Genomic DNA, 24,005 nt, shown 5'->3' on the forward strand with positions numbered 1-24,005 from the left:
GATGTTTCTTTCGGGAGAAGCAGCTTTGGGAATACGGTGGAGAAGATTACGGCGATGGAGAGGAAATATATTGTTTTGTCTATTGAATTTAAATAGCTTCATTCTCTTTTTTTTTCTTTTTACATTTATGGTACACATTTAGCTCTTCAATAAGTATAATCTTGGATTACTTTCAATTATAAAATTTTACATTTATACATATTTACATAATGTACAAATATAAAATCGTTGAAGCGTGTCTATATGATTAACTGATACGTCTAGCGTGATAATATATCGACTACATCGACTCGCCAGTCTGGTAGTACCTGTAAATTTGGTGATGATAGTATAGTCTATTAGATCTTATTTTATTGATCTCATGAGAATAAAAACGCAAAAATCATCTCTGCAAGATTTGAACACAAAGCATCTAGGAACATGACTAAATATTACAAAACATTTGTTTTTTTTCTTTCGATCACGCTACTGATTCTATTAATTCATTACTCTTACCACCCTCTTTAGACCAAATGATATTTTTAATACGAACTAACAGTATCGCCCAGCGTTGCTCGGGTTTGTTTCGACCCTTTAGAATTGGAGTTTTTGAAAAGTAAAAATTTTGCATTATGTAGCTTGTCATTCTCTTTAAGTGAACATTTTTCTGGTTGAAATACACCGAAAAATGGCGACACAGCAGTCAAAAAATCGTAAAAAAATAGGAAGTTTCATAGCAAAAATGCACCTTTTTGATGTAAATAATTTTTGGTGTTAACATGGTCCGATTTGAAATTTTTATTCAACGGAAAGAAGAGCAAACCTTCTTCTATCATACTCTCAATTTTGGTCAACTTGCGCCGCAAGGTCCCGGAGGAGATAGTATTAGTTGAAGGCTACTAAACCTGCCATACACAGACAACTTCAGCTTTATATAGAGAGAGATTATGATATCCATCCCTTTACTGTCAGTATAAAGCAAGAAATTTCAAATGGAGCAGGCATCTCGTTAACAATTTCAATTTAGTTACTTCTGATATTACAGAAAAACCGATGCCTGTATAATGTCGACTTATCTGCAGTGTCTAAACAGCCTACGTTGAAGATGTGTAGTACACAGGTCTACTAATGTCTAGCTGTAACATATATCACACGAACGTAACGAAAACTAAAATTTCTGCTTTGAGATTTCATCAACGATTACATGTTCCAAAGAGCATTCTTCGGATCCAGTAGACAATTCTTTAACATGGACAGCTTCTTTTGCAGGTTCGGATTCACAAAATGGAAGCTAAAAGCGTCTTAAATAACATTTTATTATATAGTGGTATGGGCAGCTCGTGTATCAGTTTCTTTCTGTATGATACTATTCCATCATAATCTTTGTGGAAAAGATATATACTTGATTCACAACCGGACAATTCGTTAAAGAGTTGGCCGACGATTTCATCTCAATCGAAGGAGAGGGGCTTTCTCTGTCCGGGTTACGGATCCGTGGATAAGCTGCTGGACGAGATAGTGAAGATGCCGACGACCGCTCGGTTCAAAGTCTCTCTTGACTAGAAATGGCCTGAACTCTTTGCATGAACACCCTCCCTGTACATAACTCCATGTCCCCCTACATGGCCTTGCTTTTTGCTTTTTGAGACAAAAAAATTAACTTAACTTAGTCGGATAAGAAATCTAGAATTGGGCGTTCTCATTAGAACTGCACTGACTATGACAACCATATTTAACTTACAAGCCCTAAGTACTACGAGATCCTGTATAAGTTTGCAGTGCTGTGCTAAAATAATTTCTCATGGAAAACTTGAAATAGAGCTTTTGCAGTGTGGAATGATATTAAATTACGTTTATGCCTTTCTCGAATACATTAGTAGTTTCTCAGCGCATTTACGTTGCCTGTAGAAGGATTTTCACGGGCTGTTTTATTAGCACAAGAATAATTCTAGATTTAAATGGGAAAAATAAATCATTTTCTGTAAGGAGGAAGTATAATTGGTGGAATTAACTTCAGCACATTCTTATTTATATATGAACTAAATAGTTTTACTGCTAACTCACTGCTCAACGCGCAGCTAAATATTAACCATTCCACAGGCAAGGTTTCGAGGTCCCTTTAGAGATTAAATTAGATGTTATTTTCCATGTGGTTAAGCTTAATAGCTTTTGGGATGTCATATAATGGGTTTCGGATGAAATGAGTTCCCTGTGCGTAGGGTTGGTGCTGTCAGAGGTGGAAGAGCTAATGAAGGCTGAAGAACGTGTAATTGAGTATTGAGAAAGTTCTATATTATGAGGCACGAACCTTGAAATATTCTAGCCAAGAAAGAGTTTATTAACGTCGTTTCGAAGAAAGTTAATTAGACAAACAAAAACGGAAAACAGACGAAGTCAATAGAGCCATAAATTAATATTTATACCGTAGCTTCTTTTTCATAATGAATAAAAGTTTTATAATTATGGGGCGGTGAGTAAAGGAAGCCGTGTGACCTTAACTGAATTTAGGAATAAACTAAACTTTGAAGGATCCTCTCAAAATGTTATACAGTTTTTCATTCGTTAATATTTTATCATAATTTATATTTAAATAATAATTTAACCCAATTAGCCAAATTAATAAGTAACATTAACGAAATAGACTCAACAGTTCATTTTCCAATAAATTTAGGGAGGTAGGTGGGCAAAGTCATTAGACCATCGAACAAAATACCATGTAGTAGTTATTCCAGTCTCTTACGTTCTGAGTTCAAATGCTGCCGAGATCAATTTTAACCCGTCATCTTTCTGGGTCGATAAATAAAATACTAAGCAAAAACTGGATGGGTATCGATTTTATCGACGATTTCATCCACCATAAACCTGTGACCATGTTACACATCGTTAGTTACACAAGTTTGTAGTATTTTTTTATCTTTTACTTGTTTCAGTCATTAAACTGCAGCCATGCTGGGGTACCGCCATCACGAATTTTAGTCGAACTAATCGACCTCAGGAGTTATTTTCTTTTTAAGCTTGGTACATAGTCTATCGTTCGTTTTTGTTGAGCCACTAAGTTACGGAGACACAAACACATCAACACTGGTTGTCTAGCGGTTATGGTGGGAAACAACCACACACACATACACATACACATACACATACACAGGGCTTCTTTCAGTTTCCAATTACCAAATCCACCTACAAGGCTTTGGTCGACCCGAAGCTATAATAGAAGGCACTTGCCCGCACTTGTCCAAGGTGCCACGCAATGATACCATGTGGTTGGGAAGTAAACCTCGTACCACACAGCCACACCCACACATAATTTTTTATAGTTTTGTTTAAATATCAATTCTTACTAGATTTTCTTGTTATTTTCTTTATTTTCAGCATGATTCCATGGCGTATGGCCTTCCAGAGTCAAAATCTTCCCCCGATTGGGATATGCTTTTCTCAAATGTTAGCAGTATCGCTGACTTTATCAGACGTTGAAATTGGTGGTTTCCATTCGACGAGAGATGACCTCTAACTCGACAGAACCTCCAATAAACTGTGCCATATAATATTCGTATCTTAACTTAGGATCACAACCTGAGATATGTTTAGAAGGAATGAGACTATGTGATATTCATGCCTTTTCTTAAAGTACTTCAACACTGTATGAGAAGTAAAATTTCTTACAATTCCTGTTTTTCAAAATGCAAACTCATTATTGATAAATATAAAGTTCGCTATCTTTTTGACAAGATCTTAATATGTCACTGCTACACACATGATTGTTGTTCCTGTTGTTAAGCTCTCACTCATCTCTGATCAAGCAGACATAGGATTCCGGCCATGCCCATTCCATCATTTATTTCAGGCGTAGGAGTGGCTATGTGGTAAGTAGCTTACTTACCAACCACATGATTCCGGGTTCAGTCCCACTGCGTGGCACCTTTGGCAAGTGTCTTCTACTATAGCCTCGGGCCGACCAAAGCCTTGAGAGTGGATTTGGTAGACGGAAACTGAAAGAAGCCCGTCGTATATATGTATATATATATGTGTGTGTGTGCATGTATGTTTGTGTGTCTGTGTTTGTCCCCTTAGCATTGCTTGACAACCGATGCTAGTGTGTTTATGTCCCCATCAATTAGCGGTTCGGCAAAAGAGACCGATAGAATAAGTACTGGGCTTACAAAGAATAAGTCCCGGGGTCGAGTTGCTCCAGCATGGCCGCAGTCAAATGACTGAAGCAAGTAAAAGAGTAAAGAGTAAGAGTATTCTATATCCAGGATTATATTATCTTTACAAAATAGCAAGATTAGTTTTGAGAAAGATCTGGCTGTTATTTCTTGCATATAGAACGATCATATGGGTTTTCCTTGACGTATTTCGTCCCATGGTGATATACCTGTACTTTTTCAGGTTCACGTACAAGCAATCCATTTACCAAAGGACTTAAAGAAAGGCTGAAAAAAATTAATAGATACAAAAATCTGAATGTTGCCAGAAGACTGACCAGAAATCTTCACTGATTCATAATTATAATAACTAGCGGACCCGTGAATATTTCACGGAATGAATGGTAAATTTATTGAGTTATTTCAGAAAGTTTTGTCCAAAAAACCTGAAAGCATAACCTGAGTTGTGTCTGTATCAAAAGATGGTCGCTCATCTAATCATTGAAAAGTGAAGGAAACTAGAAAACGATGATTACTTATCGCACTTTATATATACACTTTATATACTTTATGCACAATTTTAGAGACTTAATACACAGTACTCTCCCTCTTTCTCTCTCACTCTTCACCTTTCTCTCTTCTTCTGTCTCCTTTTTCTTTCGCTCTTCGCCTTTCCCTTCAACTAGTCACGTGAAAGCGTTACAGACTGGCTAAGCAACAGAGGAAAAAAATACTTAGTTCAGAAAAGATTACGCACTTCACTCACCATTACCACCTCTTCCACCCCTCTCCCTCACCCCTCCCCTCCCATCCTCATCTAATCTCCCCTTCAACTAATCACGTGGAAGCGTTACGGACGGGCTAAGTAACGGGTGGCAAGCAGAATTATTATAAGATTCTTTGAACTAAGAACCTTTTCGAGTAAAAGAATGAAAAGATATAATGTCCATAGCTCATCGAAATGCATTACATTAGAATCCTAAGTGAAATTAAATGGTTTCAACCGAGAATGGTTTCAACCACTTCACTTAAAACTTACTTATTGTCGTGGTGCTCTCACCCCAGTGGTACCATGTATAATCAAAATTCTTCTGCAGAATCGGTACAAATGCGATAACATTTCTTTGCCTTCTGACTTGAAATCCCACCGAAGTTGATTTTGTGTTTAATCCTTCTGAGAGTCGAAAAAATACGTAGCAGTCAGTTTCTGGGATCAGATGCTTCATCTCAAAAAATGCCTGCCTTTATGTCTATGTTAGATATCATTATTATTAATATTGGTATTGAGAAGGTGGAGTTTTAGAAATAGTAGATTGCTGGATAAAATGCTTTCAGGCACTTAGGCAGATACCAGTACGTTCTAAGTGAAAATGGATTATACATTTTATCCTCCTACAGGGCGATAAAACAAGTGTCAGTCAAGTACCGAGATATATACATTGATTATACCATTTCTTCGCTAATTTGTATCCTGTTGAATTATAAAAATATTGGTTTCAAATTTTGGCACAGGACCAGCAATTTCGTAGGAAGGGTCTAGTCGATTACATTGGATCCAGTGTTCAACTAGTATTTACTTTATCAACCCCGAGAAGATGAAAGACACAGTCGACCCCGGTAGCAATTATACACAGAATGTAAAGTCGGAAGAAACGCTGCTACACATGTTGTCCAATGCATTAATGATTCTGCCAACCGACCGCCTTTGAATTTCTGTTAAAGAAATGACAGTCGATTTAATATCAAAAGTTAAGCAGAGTCACAGACTGGTTGATTCCTTTAGAAACGATTTCTAATAGAGGAGGCAATCGTTCTGTTTTCAGTTACAAGGATGGGGATAGTTAACCACATGTGTGTGAGCATTTTAATGGCAGCAGCTAAGGTAGCGAGTACTTTTACCATTACTTGTGTGGAAAACAGAATTAAATCGTGTTCTGCAATCTAGTCATTTTGTCACAAAATTTCATCTATATTTCCTTACTTCAGACAACCAAGCTTTAATTATCACAAGTTGCTCGACACGTTTCGAAACAATATTTCTTCCTCCTTGCCTTTGAATTCCATCATTGCTATTTTGAACACGTAGTGTTCTTTGAAGAATCGGTCGAGACAGTTTATATTAAGTTTATACATAATGTTTAAGCAAGAAATCGGTTTTCAGTTTTCTGCCAATTTAGTGTTTCCATTCCGGGCTACAAGATTTGTCATTACTATTTAAATGGACATTAGAATTTACTGTTTCAGCCTGGACTACAGTAGTTCTTTCAGATATACATAGTGACTTTTTGTAGAATGTCGATATCTTGTACCTATATCCAACTCTTACGTCTGTCTATGGTTCCAGGTCTATCTATGGTGCTACAGCTTTCACACAGCTCTAGTAAAAAAAAATTGAAGTTAATTGTGTACGTTTTACTGTTGATGTTGACAGTGTAAAGCTACTCTGATGCATTCTTTATGAAATCCCTTTTACACATCGCAGAACTTTATACTAAAAAGATTTAAAGTTTTTCCTATGAAAGACCATCTTTTCACATAGCTATTCTTTCACTTTATCTTTCGGCATACATCTTGTATAGTAGAAGGAATCTTTGCTTAATGTTAGCCCCATTGAAGTTTTCTCTCTTTTTCTCTTTTTCCGATAACAAAATTTTTCGCTCAGCGTCATTGATTCGTGTTTGAAAGTGATTAATTTCTTCTCAAAAGTTTGGTGTACAGAATCTCTCTACTTTTTACTCATTTTCCCCCTAGGATGTAGTTTATGTCTTGCGAACTTACTGTTCACCTTACACCTTACGATGGTATTTAAGTGTCTGAATTCAGTGGCGCAGGTTGTTGATGTTTTCTTCTAGTTTCGTTATCCATTTAGGTTGCTTCCATTATTTCATTACCATGTACACTGCAGATATCTCCTAGGTGTTCTTCTTGAGTGATAGCAGCTGTATACAAGAAAGTATTATTGATTATCCAGTACTTTTGTTGCATATTTTCATATATGTTTCCAGCCATATCGTAAATAACATTCAACTTTCAGAGTGGCTGTATTTTCTTTTTCCTTTTTGGTGGCGTTTTTTTCCCTGCTGCTGTTTTTTAAACACGACACTCAGGAATTGGAAAAAATTCTTCTCCAAGCGTGGTTTTAAATCGTTTTTGAGCTGTGCAAATTCTACAGTCAGATATATCGAGTTGGTTTTATGAGACCCACAGGTGTTGAGTAACAGTGATACTGATGGCGATGAAGTCGATGGCTGGTTTACTGTTTAGTTGCTCTCTTCTACAGAGTGGTTTTGATTCTCTTCAGAAAATAGAGTAACAACACAGGAGTTAGAAAAAACAATTGTTGTCTGTGATAGCCATTTCCGAGCAACGAAAGCTGCTTGCTGTCGAAGCCGTGAAATGCTTTTGCGGGTTGATTATGTCGCAATAATTTTTCAACGCTTTTCCGTTGCCTGTAGAAGGATTTTTTCACGGGCTGTTTTATAGCACAAGAATAATTCTCGATTTAAATGGGAAGAAAGGTGAAGCTAGAAGAATACTTATGCCATTTGGGATTTGGAAGTACTGTTGGTGTCGGTACTAGTGGTATTGCTATCAGTGTATGAATGTATATGTGTGCATCTAGGTATGTATATAAACATAAATATTTATGTGTTCGTGTTTACATGTCTATTCATATGCAAATGTACTCACTACAAGCTAAATCCCTTATCTTCAGTTCTATTAATGAACCATAATTATAATTTCTTAATTAAGAGTATCCTTTCTAATTTTGTGAAACCTAGTTCCTCAGGATTGGGATTGAGGCAGGCAGTTATGTAACCAAGTGTACGTACAAGCGTAGGTAAAAATTTAAATCTGTAGTTGACAAGAGTATATTCAGATTTCTCATTAGATCACAAAGATATACTCTTTTATCTTTATCATTATGATAGCTTCCACTGAACAAATGCTTTCTACGATTATATACTCTCTTATTTCTCTGATTCAGATCACTATACCTAGTCAGTTTACTTTCCAGCAATAGGCTTTCATATATATTTCTTTATTGTCCACAAGGGGCTAAATATAGAGGGGTCAAACAAGGACAGACAAAGGTATTAACTGGTACTTTATTTATCGACCCCGAAAGAATGAAAGGCGAAGTCGACCTCGGCAGAATTTGAACTCAGAACGTAACGACAGACGAAATACCTATTTCTTTATTACCCACAAGGGGCTAAACACAGAGCGGACAAACAAGGACAGACATAGGTATTAAGTCGATTACATCGACCCCAGTGCGTAACTGGTACTTAATTTATCGACCCCGAAAGGATGAAAGGCAAAGTTGACCTCGGCGGAATTTGAACTCAGAACGCAACGACAGACGAAATACCGCTAAGCATTTCGCCCGGGTTGCTAACATTTCTGCCAGCTCACCGCCTTCGTTCCCTCATCTACAACGGTCTCAACCAACTGTTCCAGGACTTTACTTTGTTCCTGGAGACAGTTTTTCTTTATATGTCCAGGCTCCAAGCACCGATGATACCTGGTGGGGGTGACCCTCAAGAATCAAAAAGTATAGAAAAACCAGATTCATGGATGATTGGTCCACAAGGTCAAAACAGCTTTTAACCCAACCCAATCAACCGCTGGAAGAATTTTCACATTAAGGAGATCGGCGCCGCTGCCACCCAGTCCTCTGCGGATAGTCTCCGCTATTCATTCGGGTTTTATCCCGGGTGGCAACCCGCAGACCCAAGCTTTTGTCAACCTCTTCCCACAATACGTGAGAAGAAACAAAATTTCTTTGCCCTCTTAGGGCTGGCTCGCAAATTTGCGAGCCTCTTCTGAGGTGTCAAATAGCAACCACAGCGTTGCGTATTTGACCCCACTGGAAATGAATTTAATAGTTGGCAGATACTCTGCCAACTCCTTTTCAATTACAGTCTTTTCAAATAGGACGATGGTGTCCAGCGACTTGGAGTAAGTCCTCAACACCACCGTCCTCTCTTCACGGTCTTTTAACCACTGTTTGGGTGGTATAATTTCCCACTCCAAAACATTGTCTTTTTTCATTGCCATGTTTTTTTTGTTTGTTTTTTGTATTAACAGTTAAAAAATAGTTCAAAATAAAACTGAAAAAGAAAGAATTCACAAGAAAGTCACAAAAAATCGGAAGGAAGAAAAGGAAACAATTCACGAAAAAAGAAAGTCAAAAAAAGTTTTAGAAGAAAGAAAGTCAATAATTCAAAAACAGCAAAAAAATCTCTTCCGGCCACTAGGTACTCCCGGCCAAGGTCAAACCCTGAACGTCGCAACTGGACCACAACTTCCACAAAGACTGCTGTACGAGTCGTTCAATCTTCAGAGGTAAAAAGACGCTCCCCCAAAACAGCAATTCTCACAATTATTTTTGAAATTCACAGAACGTGAACAAATTTTTAGGAGGCACGATACGCCCCCAAGCAACAATTCTCACAATTAAGTGAGAAAAAACATTCACTTAACGTGAACCACTATTTTGGAATCGGGATACGCCCCCAAACAATAATTCTCACAATTAAGTGAGAAAAAATGTTCACTCCACTGCAGGCAGACTAGAGTTTAGAATCCAGTGAGGACTTCTTGCTTGTACAAAAATAATTGCCGCAAACAACAAACCCCCACTGGACCCATAAAACAAAAGTCTTACCTTACAGCTAAGCTTCAAAATTCTTCAATTCAAGACGGCTTCAAAAGCACGTCTTGGCAGCTTCAGTGCCAAACACAACACTGACTCGCACGTGCGCAGAGAGGAAACAAGCTTTTTACCAGACAGCCACGTCTGCTTCTATTAGTTTTTTGCTTGTTTTTTGTATTTCTTTTTCTCCTCACAAGTGACTGTCATCCCACTTCTGTTTTGGCTGTTTTGAAAATAGAAAATAGTGATTTCTTTTGTCGATGTTTTGTATTTATATTAATTTTCGATTATTCTTAACTAGATATTTTCTGTGGCCCTGCAGTAACTATTTTATAATAGTTTTCCTGTTACCTAAGGCTCTTACCTCTCTGTATTGCTGGAAAATATAACCTTAAGCAAACTGACACAGTAATATATATTTGACAAGGGAAAATTCAAACTTAATTGCTTTTAATAAAAACAACAGTAACTAGAACCCATCCTTATCAACTGTTATAGGGTTTGGTATTTAGAAAAGGGTGAACAGGAAAGTAAGATAATCATGGTTTTCACAACATGAATAATGGCAGCCATTACCGAAACCAAGATTCATGGAATGCAAGAATCCATGCCCACGTTCGATAACTGCGCGTAAAGGCAATTTTGGGGCAGCCTAAATTAAGAGGACTTTTTAGGAAATGTTCGAATCTAGAGGTGCAGATAATTTTTGTGAACCCAGTGAATAAGTAGGTGAGTCTCGATATGAGTAGCAGCAAATACCAGTGCCTTTAAAGTAATATTTGTTGCTACCAAACTAGGACATGGAAGGAAGGAACGTTCTTTAATACTCGAGGAGAATGGAATTGTATTTTAGACACATGTGAAGATTTTGTAGCATTAGCCAATAAATGAGATGGGTGTAAAATCCTCGTAAAACTACTTATTATGGTTATCATCATCATCGTCATCATCATCATCATCATCATCAATAATAATAATAATAATAATAATAATAATAATAATAATAATAATAATAATAATATTGAGTGAGAGAGCAGTACATATCATCAAAGTGACACTAGAGTAAAATATACGAAGCCCAGTATATCCATCATGACTACCTGTCTTATAAGGGTACTTCAAGTACATGCATCACAATCATATGTGCGCGGCATCGTGATCTTGTACCACGACAAACAGCGCATGACTTTGCAGGTGGGGCCCAGTTAGAATTTTCTTCGGGTTGAGTAGCCTATCCTGCACAAAAGGTCCCTGAATAAGGGTTGTTTAAGGATGTTGAAACACCCATGTTTCCATAGGTAAATTATCCAAACTTCAAAGAATTCCTCTCAACACATGACTATGATGCTTCCCTACTACTTCTGCTCGTGATCAGAGATGCACATATCGTCAGCCACAAAGGGACATGTTCAACTGGTTAAGGTCAAACAACTGACAAGCAAATCTATGGTATTGAGCAGAATATTTGCTGTGGCCCATCTTTTATACCAAGACAAAACACTGTACACGATAACACTTCCAATCAGTTAAGATCAAAAGCCATGGGAGCTACTGCCTAGTACTGCATCAGCGTATTTGTTATTATTATTATTATTATTATTATTATTATTATTATTATTATTATTATTATTATTATCATCATTATTATTATTGACTGAGAGAGCAGTGCATGCCATCAAAGTGATACTGGGGTAAAATATACAAAGCCCAGTATACCAATCATGACTACAAGTCTGATAAGAGTACACCAGGTATGTGCATCACAACCATATCTGCGCGACATGGTGATCTCATATCAAGATAAACAGCACATGACCTTGCAGGTGGGGCCCAGTTAGAATTTTCTTCTGCTCGAGTAGCCCATCCCGCTCAAAAGGTCCCTGAATAAGGGTTGTTTAAGGGTGTTGAACGAAACACCCATGTTTCCAGAGGTGAAATATTCAAACCCCAAAGAATTCCTCTCAACACATGGCTATGATGCTCCCCCACTACTTCTGCTCGTGATCAGAGATGCACATATCATCAGCCACTAAGGGACATGCTCAACTGGTTAAGTTCAAACAACTGCCAAGCAAATCTGTGGTACTGAGCAGAATATTTGCTGTAGCTCATCTTTTATACCAAGACAAAACAATGTACATGATAACACTTCCAATCAGTTAAGATGAAAAGCCATGGGAGCCACTGCCTGGTACTGCATCAGAGCATTTGTTTTTGTTGTTGTGATTATCATCATCATCATCATCATCATCATCATCATCATCATCATCATCATTATTATATTATTATTATTATTATATTATTATTATTATTATTATTATTGTTGTTGTTGTTGTTGTTGTTATTATTATCAAGCCAGAACGTGCTAATTAAGTTCGCGGAGATTTCATCTTTGGTGACAACGAGTCTCTTCGAATCTAAAAAGCTTTTCTTGGGATTTTTTTCTGCAGGTCGACAACACGAGTCTTAATTCCAGTCTCTTTCAGTTTTTCAGATAGAATTTTGAGCGGTGTGCCAAGTGCACCAGTTGCTACAGGAATAGTTGCTGTCTTGGTCTTCTACAGTCTCTTCCGCTCTCTAGCTAAATCCTGGTATTTCTCAATATTTTTCAATTTCTTTGTTATCAACTCTTCTATCATAGGGAACTGCAAAACCTATAATCTCACGCTGTTTATTTTGTCCTCATTCATTATGTTCGGTCTTCTTGCTTCAATAGTACTTTAAAAAAATTTTTTTTTTTTTTTTTTTATTTCGTCTAGTTTCAGCTCACGAGTTGTGGCCATGCTGGGTCGCCGCCATTTGATGTTGCTATATAACTTTACTTCACGAATGTTTTTTAGCAATTTACATTTGGTGCATGAGAGAGTTTGATGCAGCTGCCCTCATTTGCACCTCCTGCCGTGAAGTTGGTTCATCTGGGACACCCGATAGCAAGAGGTCCAGCTTTATTTTAAAGACACCTACATCCACTCCATGCAGGTCTCTCAGGTCCTTCGGGAGAATATTGAAGAACTGTGGACCTCTGAAGCCCAGGCTGTTGCAGTATCTTGTCCTACATCTTGATGGCAAATTTGGAGTCCTTGGCACTATGCAGTACGGTCAGACTAAATGAGGAAGTCCCATAAGATCCTTATTAAAAAATGAAAACAACGTGAACAGTTGAAGAATGGTTAGCAGCTCTCGTATCGCCGAGTCTGTGGAAGATACATTTATCATCACTAGTAAAAATTCCAAAGTTTGGCACAAGGCCAGAAATTTCGGCGGTGGGGTATATCAGTCAATTACATCGACGCCAGTGTTCAACTAGTGTTTATTTTATCGACCCCGAAAGGATGAAAGGCGGCGGAATTTGAACTCAGCGTAAAGGCGGACGAGATGCGGAAAAGCGTTTTGCCCGGCGTGCAAACGATTCTAGCAGCTCGCCGTCTTCCTTACCACTACTACTAATAATAGAAACAATGACGAGAGTGTCGCGAGAACTATGATATGAAGAAATGAGTATAATCTGCCAAAGTTGTGGGTAACAGGCAAATACTGGATATGAGCCAACATCTGGAAAGGAAAAGAATAGAACCTGAATGGAAGTATCCCAAAAGAAGGGTATCTTTTTCTCGAAGATTTTGTACAAGAAAGTGATTACCACCGTTTAAAAAAAACCAATAATGTGAGCTTCTATGTGCCACTGAAAGAGGTGTTAGGATCCCTGATGGATGTCTTGTAGGATGTACATTCACCTTACTGAGGAAGACCAGAGGGAAGGGTATATACGGTGCTCAAGGCTGAGGATAAGGCAAGTAAAGATCGTGTGTTACAATCGACCACGGATTTGTACCTTTAGTTAATGGGCAAGAGAAATGCGAGGTATAAGTTCTGATGTAGTCATTTGATTCGTTATCATTGTCGCTGAACTATAGTTTAGGTGTTGAGCTTGAATATGGCTCATAAAAGCATGTGACCGGGTGGAAAGGTCTGCATAGACATCCATAGACATCCAAGTACTGATGATCCTTGATAACCACATCATTTGGAACGTTGCAGGAGCAGAAAGCCAGCCATTCAGTGAAACGATGCCAGTTTTCCATCAACAACTAACAGAGCACGCCCCATGGGACATGGAGAGATTTGGACAAAGACGAAGGCAATTTCGTTTGACTTCGGAAGAGCGATGAGTGAGAGGACCAATCATTGAATTCTGCTTGTAGGTGATAATCGGCCAAGGGCAAAGAGTGACTGAAGTTGTGGGATTCATAAAAGTCAACAAGTTCTCCCTCAGTGATTGTTTTCCACCCTTCTGTGTGTTGGTATTTTTGTTTGAATGCAGTCTACAAAAATGACGTTCCCACTCTGCTTACTCTATATGTACTCCATTCTCTATATGTACTCTATATATACCCTTCAGTATGACAAATTTCCTAATAAATGAGAGGATATGAAGTCAGTAAAGAAACCATTATTATTAATTAAAATAATCATATTATTTAATGTACTTTCCTTTTGCTTTGTTCTTTTCTTTCTTTCACTATATTTTTATTCTGGCCGGATAGCTCATTTAAAATAGTTCTTGCAGTTTGAATGAGAGAAAATAATATCAGGCAGCATATGCTTCCAGTTACGATGAATATCTTTTAGTAGATCCTCCATCCACATAAACTAATGTCTATTTCGTATCAATGATCAACGACCAATAGTGACACTCTGTCAAGGGAATCGAGACGTTCCACCCGAGAATTTCATGTGTATAATCTAATCCGGACATACACACACTACAAATATTTTGCATTTATAAGATTTGAAGAAAATCTTGCTGCTGATTGTCGTTCTATATATATATATATATTAAAATAGAGCCAGAACATTTTATATATACATATCCATTAATAAGTAAAATTCTTCACGAAATTTGTCCATTTTGTTTCTCATGTACATCTTCTACGTTACCTTTTTAGCATAGACTGCATGCTGTCGTCGGAAGATATCGGTGTTAATGAGTCGTCAAAATCTACAAAAAGCAAAAACAAATTGTATGAAAGAACATTAAACATTCACTATTTGCACGCATAAAATTATCTATTTGTTAAGTATTGAGCATAATTATAATGAATGATGTTCCGGCCATGGCCATCCATATTTTCATTTTTTTTTTCTTTTCAGAATCCGTGAATTCGTTAGTCTATGCCCTTCCTCTCTTAAAACGACAAGGTGTGGTTTAAAGGATACTTAATTGTTATTTGTTGCAGTTAGATGTGAATTGCATCTAATTTAGGAACCGTGAAAGCACATTTAGCTAATTCAATGAATCTTTAAATCTGCAAATTCATCGTTAGGCAACTTAAATTACTTTCAAGACTAAAACTTGTTCACATGAATTATAGAAACATCATCAATGAGTGGTTTCAAATTTGGATGTAAGCAAAATTTTGCCTATGAGCAAGGCTTTTTTGACCTCTTGTGAAGGACTATCTCAGTGCTAGCATATTTAGATGGCAGGCAAGTCGAAAACGTTGGCACACTGACTTCAGTAATCCGTTCGCACTTTCACCACTATTTGCAGCTCCATGCATCGCCGTTGGGTATGCTGTTTAGTTGATTACAACCAGCGTCGTGCGCGTGTCCATTTAATTATTTCTTTAGTTGTTGGCCAGCCTAAATAATCTCTGCGCATATTTATGATTTAGTAGCTTATTAAAACAAATTTGTTGATTGCTATGACGGTTTCATCTTTATTAGCAAGCATGTCTTTTTAAAATTTAGAATTTAAGTATTCTATCCTCTCTTTAACGATGTTCAAAGAGATTTAACTGCTGCCTTGAGAAGACTGTGAGTCTAAGTTGAAACTACAACCGTGGTTGTTAAGCTTTCTACTAAAATGTCTATATGGACTATTTGTAGACTATGATTGTAGAGAAGTTTAAAATTGGGTGAACGATTGATATACTCATTTTATGGGGAATATTTGAATGGTACATAAGGAGAAATTACAGTAATAGCTTGCTTCTACAATATGACCTACATTTCTATAATAAAAAAGACATGACGTGATTGTTTTAGGTAGAGTAATATAGACTTAAAGGCTTAACTTTTACAGTAAAACTTACTGATGTAGGTTAACGACATCAGAAACGTGAAATTACGCAGTAACTGTGATGGTTTTTCGATACTATTAACTTCATTGAAATTATCTATCTCCGGTAACGGATCTCATTATTAGCAGAGAACTAGCAGTAAATAGATACTATTGGATATCTTCAAAAGCGACCACTAGTCCGAATGATAATTCAGAATCAGTCAAAATGGACAATGGCATGAAACAGGTGGATGACTCTTTTGAATTGCATAATTTTACAAAGTGGATTATTTGTCCGCCCAATAAAGGAAAAGAATAATTGACTCTAAATATCGTCTTCTAGGACTTCCTATAAAGCATGTATATGTATATAATTTACTATTACTGAAAACTAATATTATTTCTATGGCCATAATCAGTCGTAAATGTACGCACGTTAGTTTTGGAAGCTAAGGTGATATCAACTGAAGTGTGAATATCTTTTGTAATCAACTAAAAGACACCTACTGTTTATGTAGAGTTTAAGTCTCCAATAACATTGACAGTCTCGTTCTATCCAAATCATACATAAGCTATATTATCCGCCATTGATAAATTTATCTTCAATAATTCAACCCTCCGACACACACACACACACACTAATCGCCTTGTTTGTAACTAACGACCAAAATCTATAATCAAGGTTCGATATCAATTTAAGGTAGCACTTAGTTTTGTTGTTGCTGCTAAGAGATTAATGTGGTTTTGTGGTAACTGTAACGGCTGTATTTGTCATTGAATTAATCAATGCATTCTTTATTCCAAGGATTGGCTATGCAGAAGTTCTACGTATGAGCTGTAACGTCCGTTGGAGACAAATATGAGTTCCCCGACAAGAATGAGACTCTATACTGACTACTGAGCCTATGGCTTACTTCTGGAAGTTCGATCAGCTACCTTTGTGCCATTGATAAGTGGAAGTAGGACTGATGGACTTGTAGAACCGTTAGAGCGTTGGAGAGAATGCCTAGCAGTATTTGTTACGAATCTTTGCCCTCTGAGTTCATATCCAGCCATAATCATCATTGCCTTTCATACTTTTCATATTTTCAAGGCAGATAAAACTATAAAAATTCAGAGTGGGTGAGTGGATTCGTTAGAAAGTTGGGCAAGATTACGTTGCAATATCCATCCCCGTTTTTCCGTTCTAGTAACAAACCCCGAAATGACAAGCTAGTACCAAGCTGCATCGCTCCAAATTCAACTAACCTTCCCTCGGATAAACATCAGCTGCAGGGAGAGGAGAGACTTTCATAAATGTGCAATTATCAATCTTACTCAGAAAAATTTTACCCAAGTTTGTGTATACATGTGTAGAAACCTTATCAATCTTTACGATGGCGTTGGCATAGAACTGGTCGGGCTTAACACGTCCAGCAAACATCTCTAGTAACAGCAAAAGTCTGTGGGTCATAGCGGTACTCCGATCATTAGTAAAAGATAATATAACTGTTTCAACTTGCTCGGTTATAGACGCCACTTTTCAGTCTAGCTTCAACAGATGTGTTGCAGTACTTATATATCGCCTATCTCATTTATTCACCAAATTCAAACGTGTCTAGGCATGTGGAAAATATCATCTGTTAAGTATTCCAGTTATTCTAGTAACAAACTTCTTTCCTCAACTTTTACAAAATTAAATGGAATATTTATCTTCACTAAATTATCTCATTCACCTCTAACTATCTGACCACTTCATTGCTTGCTTTCACTCTCCGAAACAAATCATACACAAAGTTTTGAACCATTCTGAATTTCTTTGATATCTCAATTTTATCATTTTTTAATCATTTCTTTTTTTTTTCATTCTAACATTTGAGCATGTGGCCATTATGATAGAGGGGGGTCTATAGATCATATGTTGCGGCGCCATTTTTTTTTTTAGGAATGGTGCGAGAGTAAAGGGAATATTATTTTTGACTGATACTTAACATCTCATATCGCTACATATGTGTAATACATTTGTTATTACTTTTCTTTCGTCTTTTTTACTTTGGCATTTTTCTTCTTTGAACCTCTTTCCTCCCCTTAATAATCTAGCTTATATGCTTTTCTTCATCATCCATCACCCCTTACTTATATTTTCATATATGCCGATTAAACGTATAAATCTTCCTTAATCCTACATTACGCAACTCTTCTCCATCAATTTTTGCTAACGAGCTTTGTTTCATCCGAATATTCCAAGACAAAAGCACCAACAGTCAAGATGTGATGATTCTTTTTTGTCATAGAAAAGTTATTCTTCGAATGTCTAAAACGCGAGCGTGTAAATACGCACCCACACAGCATAATACAGCACCCTCTATCTCTCCGTCTCTCATGCACACACGCGCGTACTCGCGCACACACACATTCCAGAATTTATCCAAAAGAAATGCAACGACTTTGTCTAAATACATTTAGAAATTGAAAGAAACAAAATGACCGCAAACTTGAACTAAGAAATGATGAACTGCACAATATCACACTTAATTTATTCTTGTATCTACTCCTATGCACGAAAGAAAGCAACTATATATTCACACAATACATAAATTCCTCTAATAGTGAGAAATGAGTTCATGTCACACTGCAGACTCTAAAATAGATTCATCGTAAAAAAAATGGTCCTAACTTCTAACAGAATGAAGCATACATTAAGCTCTCACCCTATCCCCAACACACATACGAGAATAAGTTACATCCACAAGAATTAACCCATAAACAACCGATTAAATTAAGTGTACGGTACATGATGATTACACGTCCGCGAATATAAACAAGCCTTTACCAAAATGCAAAGCAAAGAAAACACATAAACAATCACACTGAATCAAGCACGTGGGAAGACAAAAGCCTTGGCCAAAATATCGTCAGTTACATACTCACCCACCTACAGAGATTACACACAAAAACACCTATACACTCATACAAACAAATTTAGAAACCTGCAATTCAAGCAACACATGCTTTTCACTGAATTAAACAAAAAAAATTAATTTGCTTAATAAACAATATGAACAAACATAGGCGTAGGAGTGGCTGTGTGGTAAGTAGCTTGCTTACCAACCACATAGCTCCGAGTTCAGTCCCACTGCGTGGCACCTTAGGCAAGTGTCTTCTACTATGGCCTTGGGCCGACCAAAGCCTTGTGAGTGGATTTGGTAGACGGAAACTGAAAGAAGCCCGTCGTATATATGCATGTATATATATATATATATATATATGTGTGTGTGTGTATGTGTGTGTGTGTGTGTGTGTGTGTTGTGTCTCTGTGTTTGTCCCCCCACCGATGCTGGTGTGTTTATGTCCCCGTAACGTAGCGGTTCGGTAAAAGAGACCGATAGAATAAATACTAGGCTTACAAAGAAAAAGTCCTGGGGTCGATTTGCTCGACTAAAGGCGGTGCTCCAGCATGGCCACAGTCAAATGACTGAAACAAGTAAAAGAGTAAAAGAGTAAACTGCAACAAACCTTCCATCAACGAAAACCCTTCACACTGACCAAAATATAGTCTCAAACATTTTAATCATAACCAGTCACCAATGGCATACACACACCAACAAAAATGAAAATCAGATGCTCAATATAAACACAAGTACGCCTAAAGACTTATAATTTAAAAAACAAAACATAATCTTCCAATCAAACAAACCAAAATCTTCAATTGATTTAACAAACACTTTTTACGAGTCACACTAAAACCATCACAAACTGCAAATAGCGACAATTAAACTTACCCACAAGGAAACAACGTATCAAAAGTCCCTACTCTTGACCAAACCGATAATATTTACTTGTACAATTCGAAACAAAATCCCTGACCACAATGCACACATTCATGTCCACAAAGACATACAAACCCGTCCAAAGAATTATGATTTAATATACATATCCATCAATGAATTGAACAAAAAATCTTTGACTGGCCTAACACTTTCTATGTATCTGTTTCTTTATTATCTACAAGGGCTAAACATAGAGGGGATAAACAAGGACAGACAAATGGATTAAGTCGATTACATCGACCCCAATGCGTAACTGGCACTTAATTTATCGACCCCGAAAGGATGAAAAGCAAAGTCGACCTCGGCGGAATTTGAACTCAGAACGTAACGGCAGACGAAATACAGCTACGCATTTCGCCCGGCGTGCTAACGTTTCTGCCAGCTCGCCGCCTTCTAACACTTTCTATGTATCACACCACGGTCACTTACTAGAAAATAACACAATGAATACGTCCACTCACAAGTATACTGCAATTTCCTAAACGCGACGAAAACAGTAGCATTTACATATATATAATATGATAGAAAACAGAACTTTATCGAAAGAGAACGTACTAAAACCAACAAATAGACAAATTAAGAACACGTCCTAATCATCAACAATCACAAGAATAAGGAACATCATGCTAGAAAAATAACAGCCAATCAGCAAACGCTAAGTGCAAAACAATAAACTCTCATGAATATGAATATGCCACAAAACTACGTTGAAATAGTTCAGACCGGAAGTCTGCAGTGGCAGGAAACTTCAATCATGAGATAAACATTCAGTTTCAATAACCCATAAACTCTACATGTATTGAGTATTACTCTCTCATTCGTTCGATATTACTAGACATTCGTGACTATATGTGTGTGTGTGTGTGTGGTGTGTGTGTGTGTGTGTGTTTATGTATGTGTGTGTGTGTGTGTGTGGTGTGTGTGTGTGATTGTGCCTACGTTTTTTGTATTATTTAATCAATATATATATATATACTGGTGTATGTATGTGTGCGTGTGGGTGTGTGCGTGTGTGTGTGTGCGTGTGTGTGCGCGTGTATGTGTGTGCGTGTATGTATGTGCCTAAACAACATTTCACGTCTAAGCTCATTTTCCTGTATTATTGCTCATATCTAAAACAAAAAATTGGAAAAGGAGAAACAAATGAAAATATTATCGTTTAAAACAATTCAGAAAGAGCAAAATAAATAAAACAGTGAAATAGGAGAATATCAAAAAAGAGGTAATCAGTAGAAAATAGACATAGAAGCGAAGAGACGAAAAGAAAGACTACAAAAGAAAGAACGGTGAGCAGTGGAGTAGAGGAAAACTGAAGGAAGGCAAGATGGAACGTTATGTTAAGAAATCTTGAAAGGGCGGCTAAATTTGTTTATGAATTTCAACGAGTCAAATAAAGCTATTGTTTAAATATACAAATGAATACGAGCGCTGATTAGCTAAAACACATAAAATGTTTTTAAATAAGAGTTCAAGGGTATACTAAATCAATGTTCTTTTTTAGTCTGTAAAACAATGGATTTAGTATAAACAATGATTATTGTTTTTATTAGTATATTTAAAAATATAGAAAACTACGCTTACATCATTTAAAAATATAAAGTCTGCAGATTAATATCTCTTTAAGAGTATGCTAATTGAATTGACATTGAATTAAGTTTATTCACATACATTATGTCAATCAAAATCTAGGTTAAATTTATTGAAAAACGCTGACGAAAAGGGTGAATGATTATTTATACTAAAATAGCTTCATACATTTGTTTTGTATAATAAGAATGATTTTTTAAAGAATATTTTATATATATGAAGTATAAAGGAATTAAAAAACACCGTTTTAAAACTGAAAATCTTAACTCCCATACACAATGCATTCTTTATGGATCTAACACTTTCAAATAAGCATTTATGTGCTTACATAAATTTTTAAAGAACGTCGAATAATATATGACAAGAACAACGAAATGATAACTGACTGAATGAAAGATTAATATTTAGATAAATAATTCAATAAATATATAAAAACTATATAAAACACATGAACAATATATAACAATGATAATAAATAGACATAAATATTCATAAACATTCATATTCACATCTCTGTATAATGAAACAGGAATACGATGTGATATAAATATTGAAAAAAATATATTTAAAATTATGCTTATTGGTATATAACAAATCGTGCATATAAAATGGACACAAATACAGATTAATAAAAGCTAACGCGCACATCTCAATGTTATAACATGAAATCCGATATATTCTATATAAGAGAAAATATCATATCATATAAATCAAATATACTATGATATATCGAGTAATATAAATAAGCGGACGTGAGTAGGAAGTGATTTGTAATATTCCATTATATTAAGAGGAATGCAAATCTATATTCAGGTAATTGGACATATTGGATAAAGTAAAAACTAAATATATTGAATTAATGAAAGATTCAAATTAAGTGACATTCAGAGAAATATTCATATATTTGTGTGTGTATATATATATATATATATATATATATATAAATACATACACATTTGTGCGTGTGCATGCGTGTGTGTGCGTGTGTGTGCGTGTGTGTGTGTGTGTGTGTGTGTGTGTGTGTGTGTATGCTAGACATGTGCCTTTAAATAAGTAACGTTTGTACAGATTGTATTCATAGATATAGGATGGTTCTCTATCAGGATTTAAGTTCAGTTGGTAATGTCTAAAACATTTAGAAATTTGTACAGTTCCCGAGCGATTCTTTCCGAGTCTATATTGAGAAGAGGATTTTCAACAAAAAGTTATTCCTTTTCCGTAGTACATAAATCCCAAAGTCACTTGTTTCGAATATATCACTTAGCCTCAGCTAGAATTTTCCATGTTCATTCAAAAGATGTGTGATTATTTTAATTCTGAGTGGCTGTGTGGTAAGTAGCTTGCTTACGAACCACATAGTTCCGGGTTCAGCCCCACTGCGTGACACCTTGGCCAAGTATCTTCTACTATAGCCTCAGGCCGACCAAAGCCATGTGAGTGGATTTGGTAGACGAAAACTGAAAGAAGCCCGTCGTATATATGTATGTGTGTGTGTGTGTGGTGTGTGTGTGTGTGTGTGTGTGTGTGTGCGTATGTTTGTGTATCTTTGTTTGTTCCCCCAACATCGCTTGACAACCGATGCTGGTGTGTTTACGTCCCCGTAACTTAGTGCTTCGACAAAAGAGACCAACAGAATGAGTACTAGGCTTACAAAGAATAAGTCCTGGGATCGATTTGCTCGACTAAAGGCGGTGGTCCAGCATGGCCGCAGTCAAATGACTGAAACAAGTAAAAGAGTAAAAGAGTAAACTGAAAGCGAAGTGCCCATGGATTTTTCTTGGATTACAGAAGTAGTTTGTACACTGATTGCACACAGTAACGCCGCTCGGTAAAGATTAACCTTGAACTCTGCTGTACATGCGCACGAAGTTTTAACATTCTAGCTCACTTCAGCTGTTTACAGTAGCGCTTGGAAAGGTGTGTAGTGTGTGATTGTCGCATTGACCATGACAGAGAGCGTTGTCATGGCGATACCTGCTCAGAGGCCTACGCAAAGTTGCAGTCAATGTATGGAGAGGAGTATATGAGCCGCACATAAGTGTATGCGTGGTTCAGATGTTTCCAAGATAATCGAAAAAATGTCGATATTGATGAACGTTCTGGGAGACCCCCAACCAACAGAACTGAGAATAACATCGCAGCTGTGAGTTATCAAGGGATGTGCCGATTAGTTACGGTTCAGTTTAGTCCATTATCACAGAAGATTTGAGTATGAGACGCTTGTCTGTCAAGTTTGTGCCTAAACTGCTTTCAGCTGACCAAAAAGGACACTCAAGTTTCAGTTGCACAAGAACGATGAAGACTTTTTGAAAACTGAGCTGGTATCGCCAAGCTTTTGGCAAAATTTGATGCAGATTCTCTGCTCAACTTTGTCATGCCCAAAGCGACGATCACACACTACACACCTTCCTTCCAAGCACTGCTGTAAACAGTAGAAGTGAGCAAGAACGTTAATACTTAGTGCACATGCATAACAGAGTTCAACGTCAATCTGTGCCAAGCGGTTTTACACTGTGTGCTTTAGTTTCGTTACTATAGCAACAGTCCGGATACTTATTGATCAGACCCCGTATGTAAGATACCTATGTAAGATGTCTTGTACATATGTAGATACATATGGAAATCTTCTATGTGTGTGTGTATGTATGTATGTATGTATGTATGTATGTATGTATGTATGTATGTATGTATGTATGTATGTATGTATGTATGTATGTATGTATGTGTGTGTGTGTTGTGTGTATGTGTATTTCCCATAA

At 36.8% G+C, this 24,005-nt stretch overlaps 1 protein-coding gene across 1 annotated transcript in view; it reads right to left on the reverse strand.

The window, feature by feature from the left end:
• Positions 1-14,300: 14,300 nt before the first annotated feature.
• LOC118762128 overlaps positions 14,301-24,005 on the reverse strand; it is a 92,838-nt gene continuing 83,133 nt past the window's right edge. The window contains exon 10 of the mRNA XM_036500469.1: positions 14,301-14,785. Within this exon, the coding sequence (XP_036356362.1) occupies positions 14,721-14,785 (65 nt within the window). The 3' untranslated portion in view covers positions 14,301-14,720. The remainder of the gene's footprint in view (positions 14,786-24,005) is intronic.

Source organism: Octopus sinensis, linkage group LG2, assembly GCF_006345805.1.
Source record: "Octopus sinensis linkage group LG2, ASM634580v1, whole genome shotgun sequence".
In the NCBI taxonomy this organism is placed as follows: domain Eukaryota; kingdom Metazoa; phylum Mollusca; class Cephalopoda; order Octopoda; family Octopodidae; genus Octopus; species Octopus sinensis.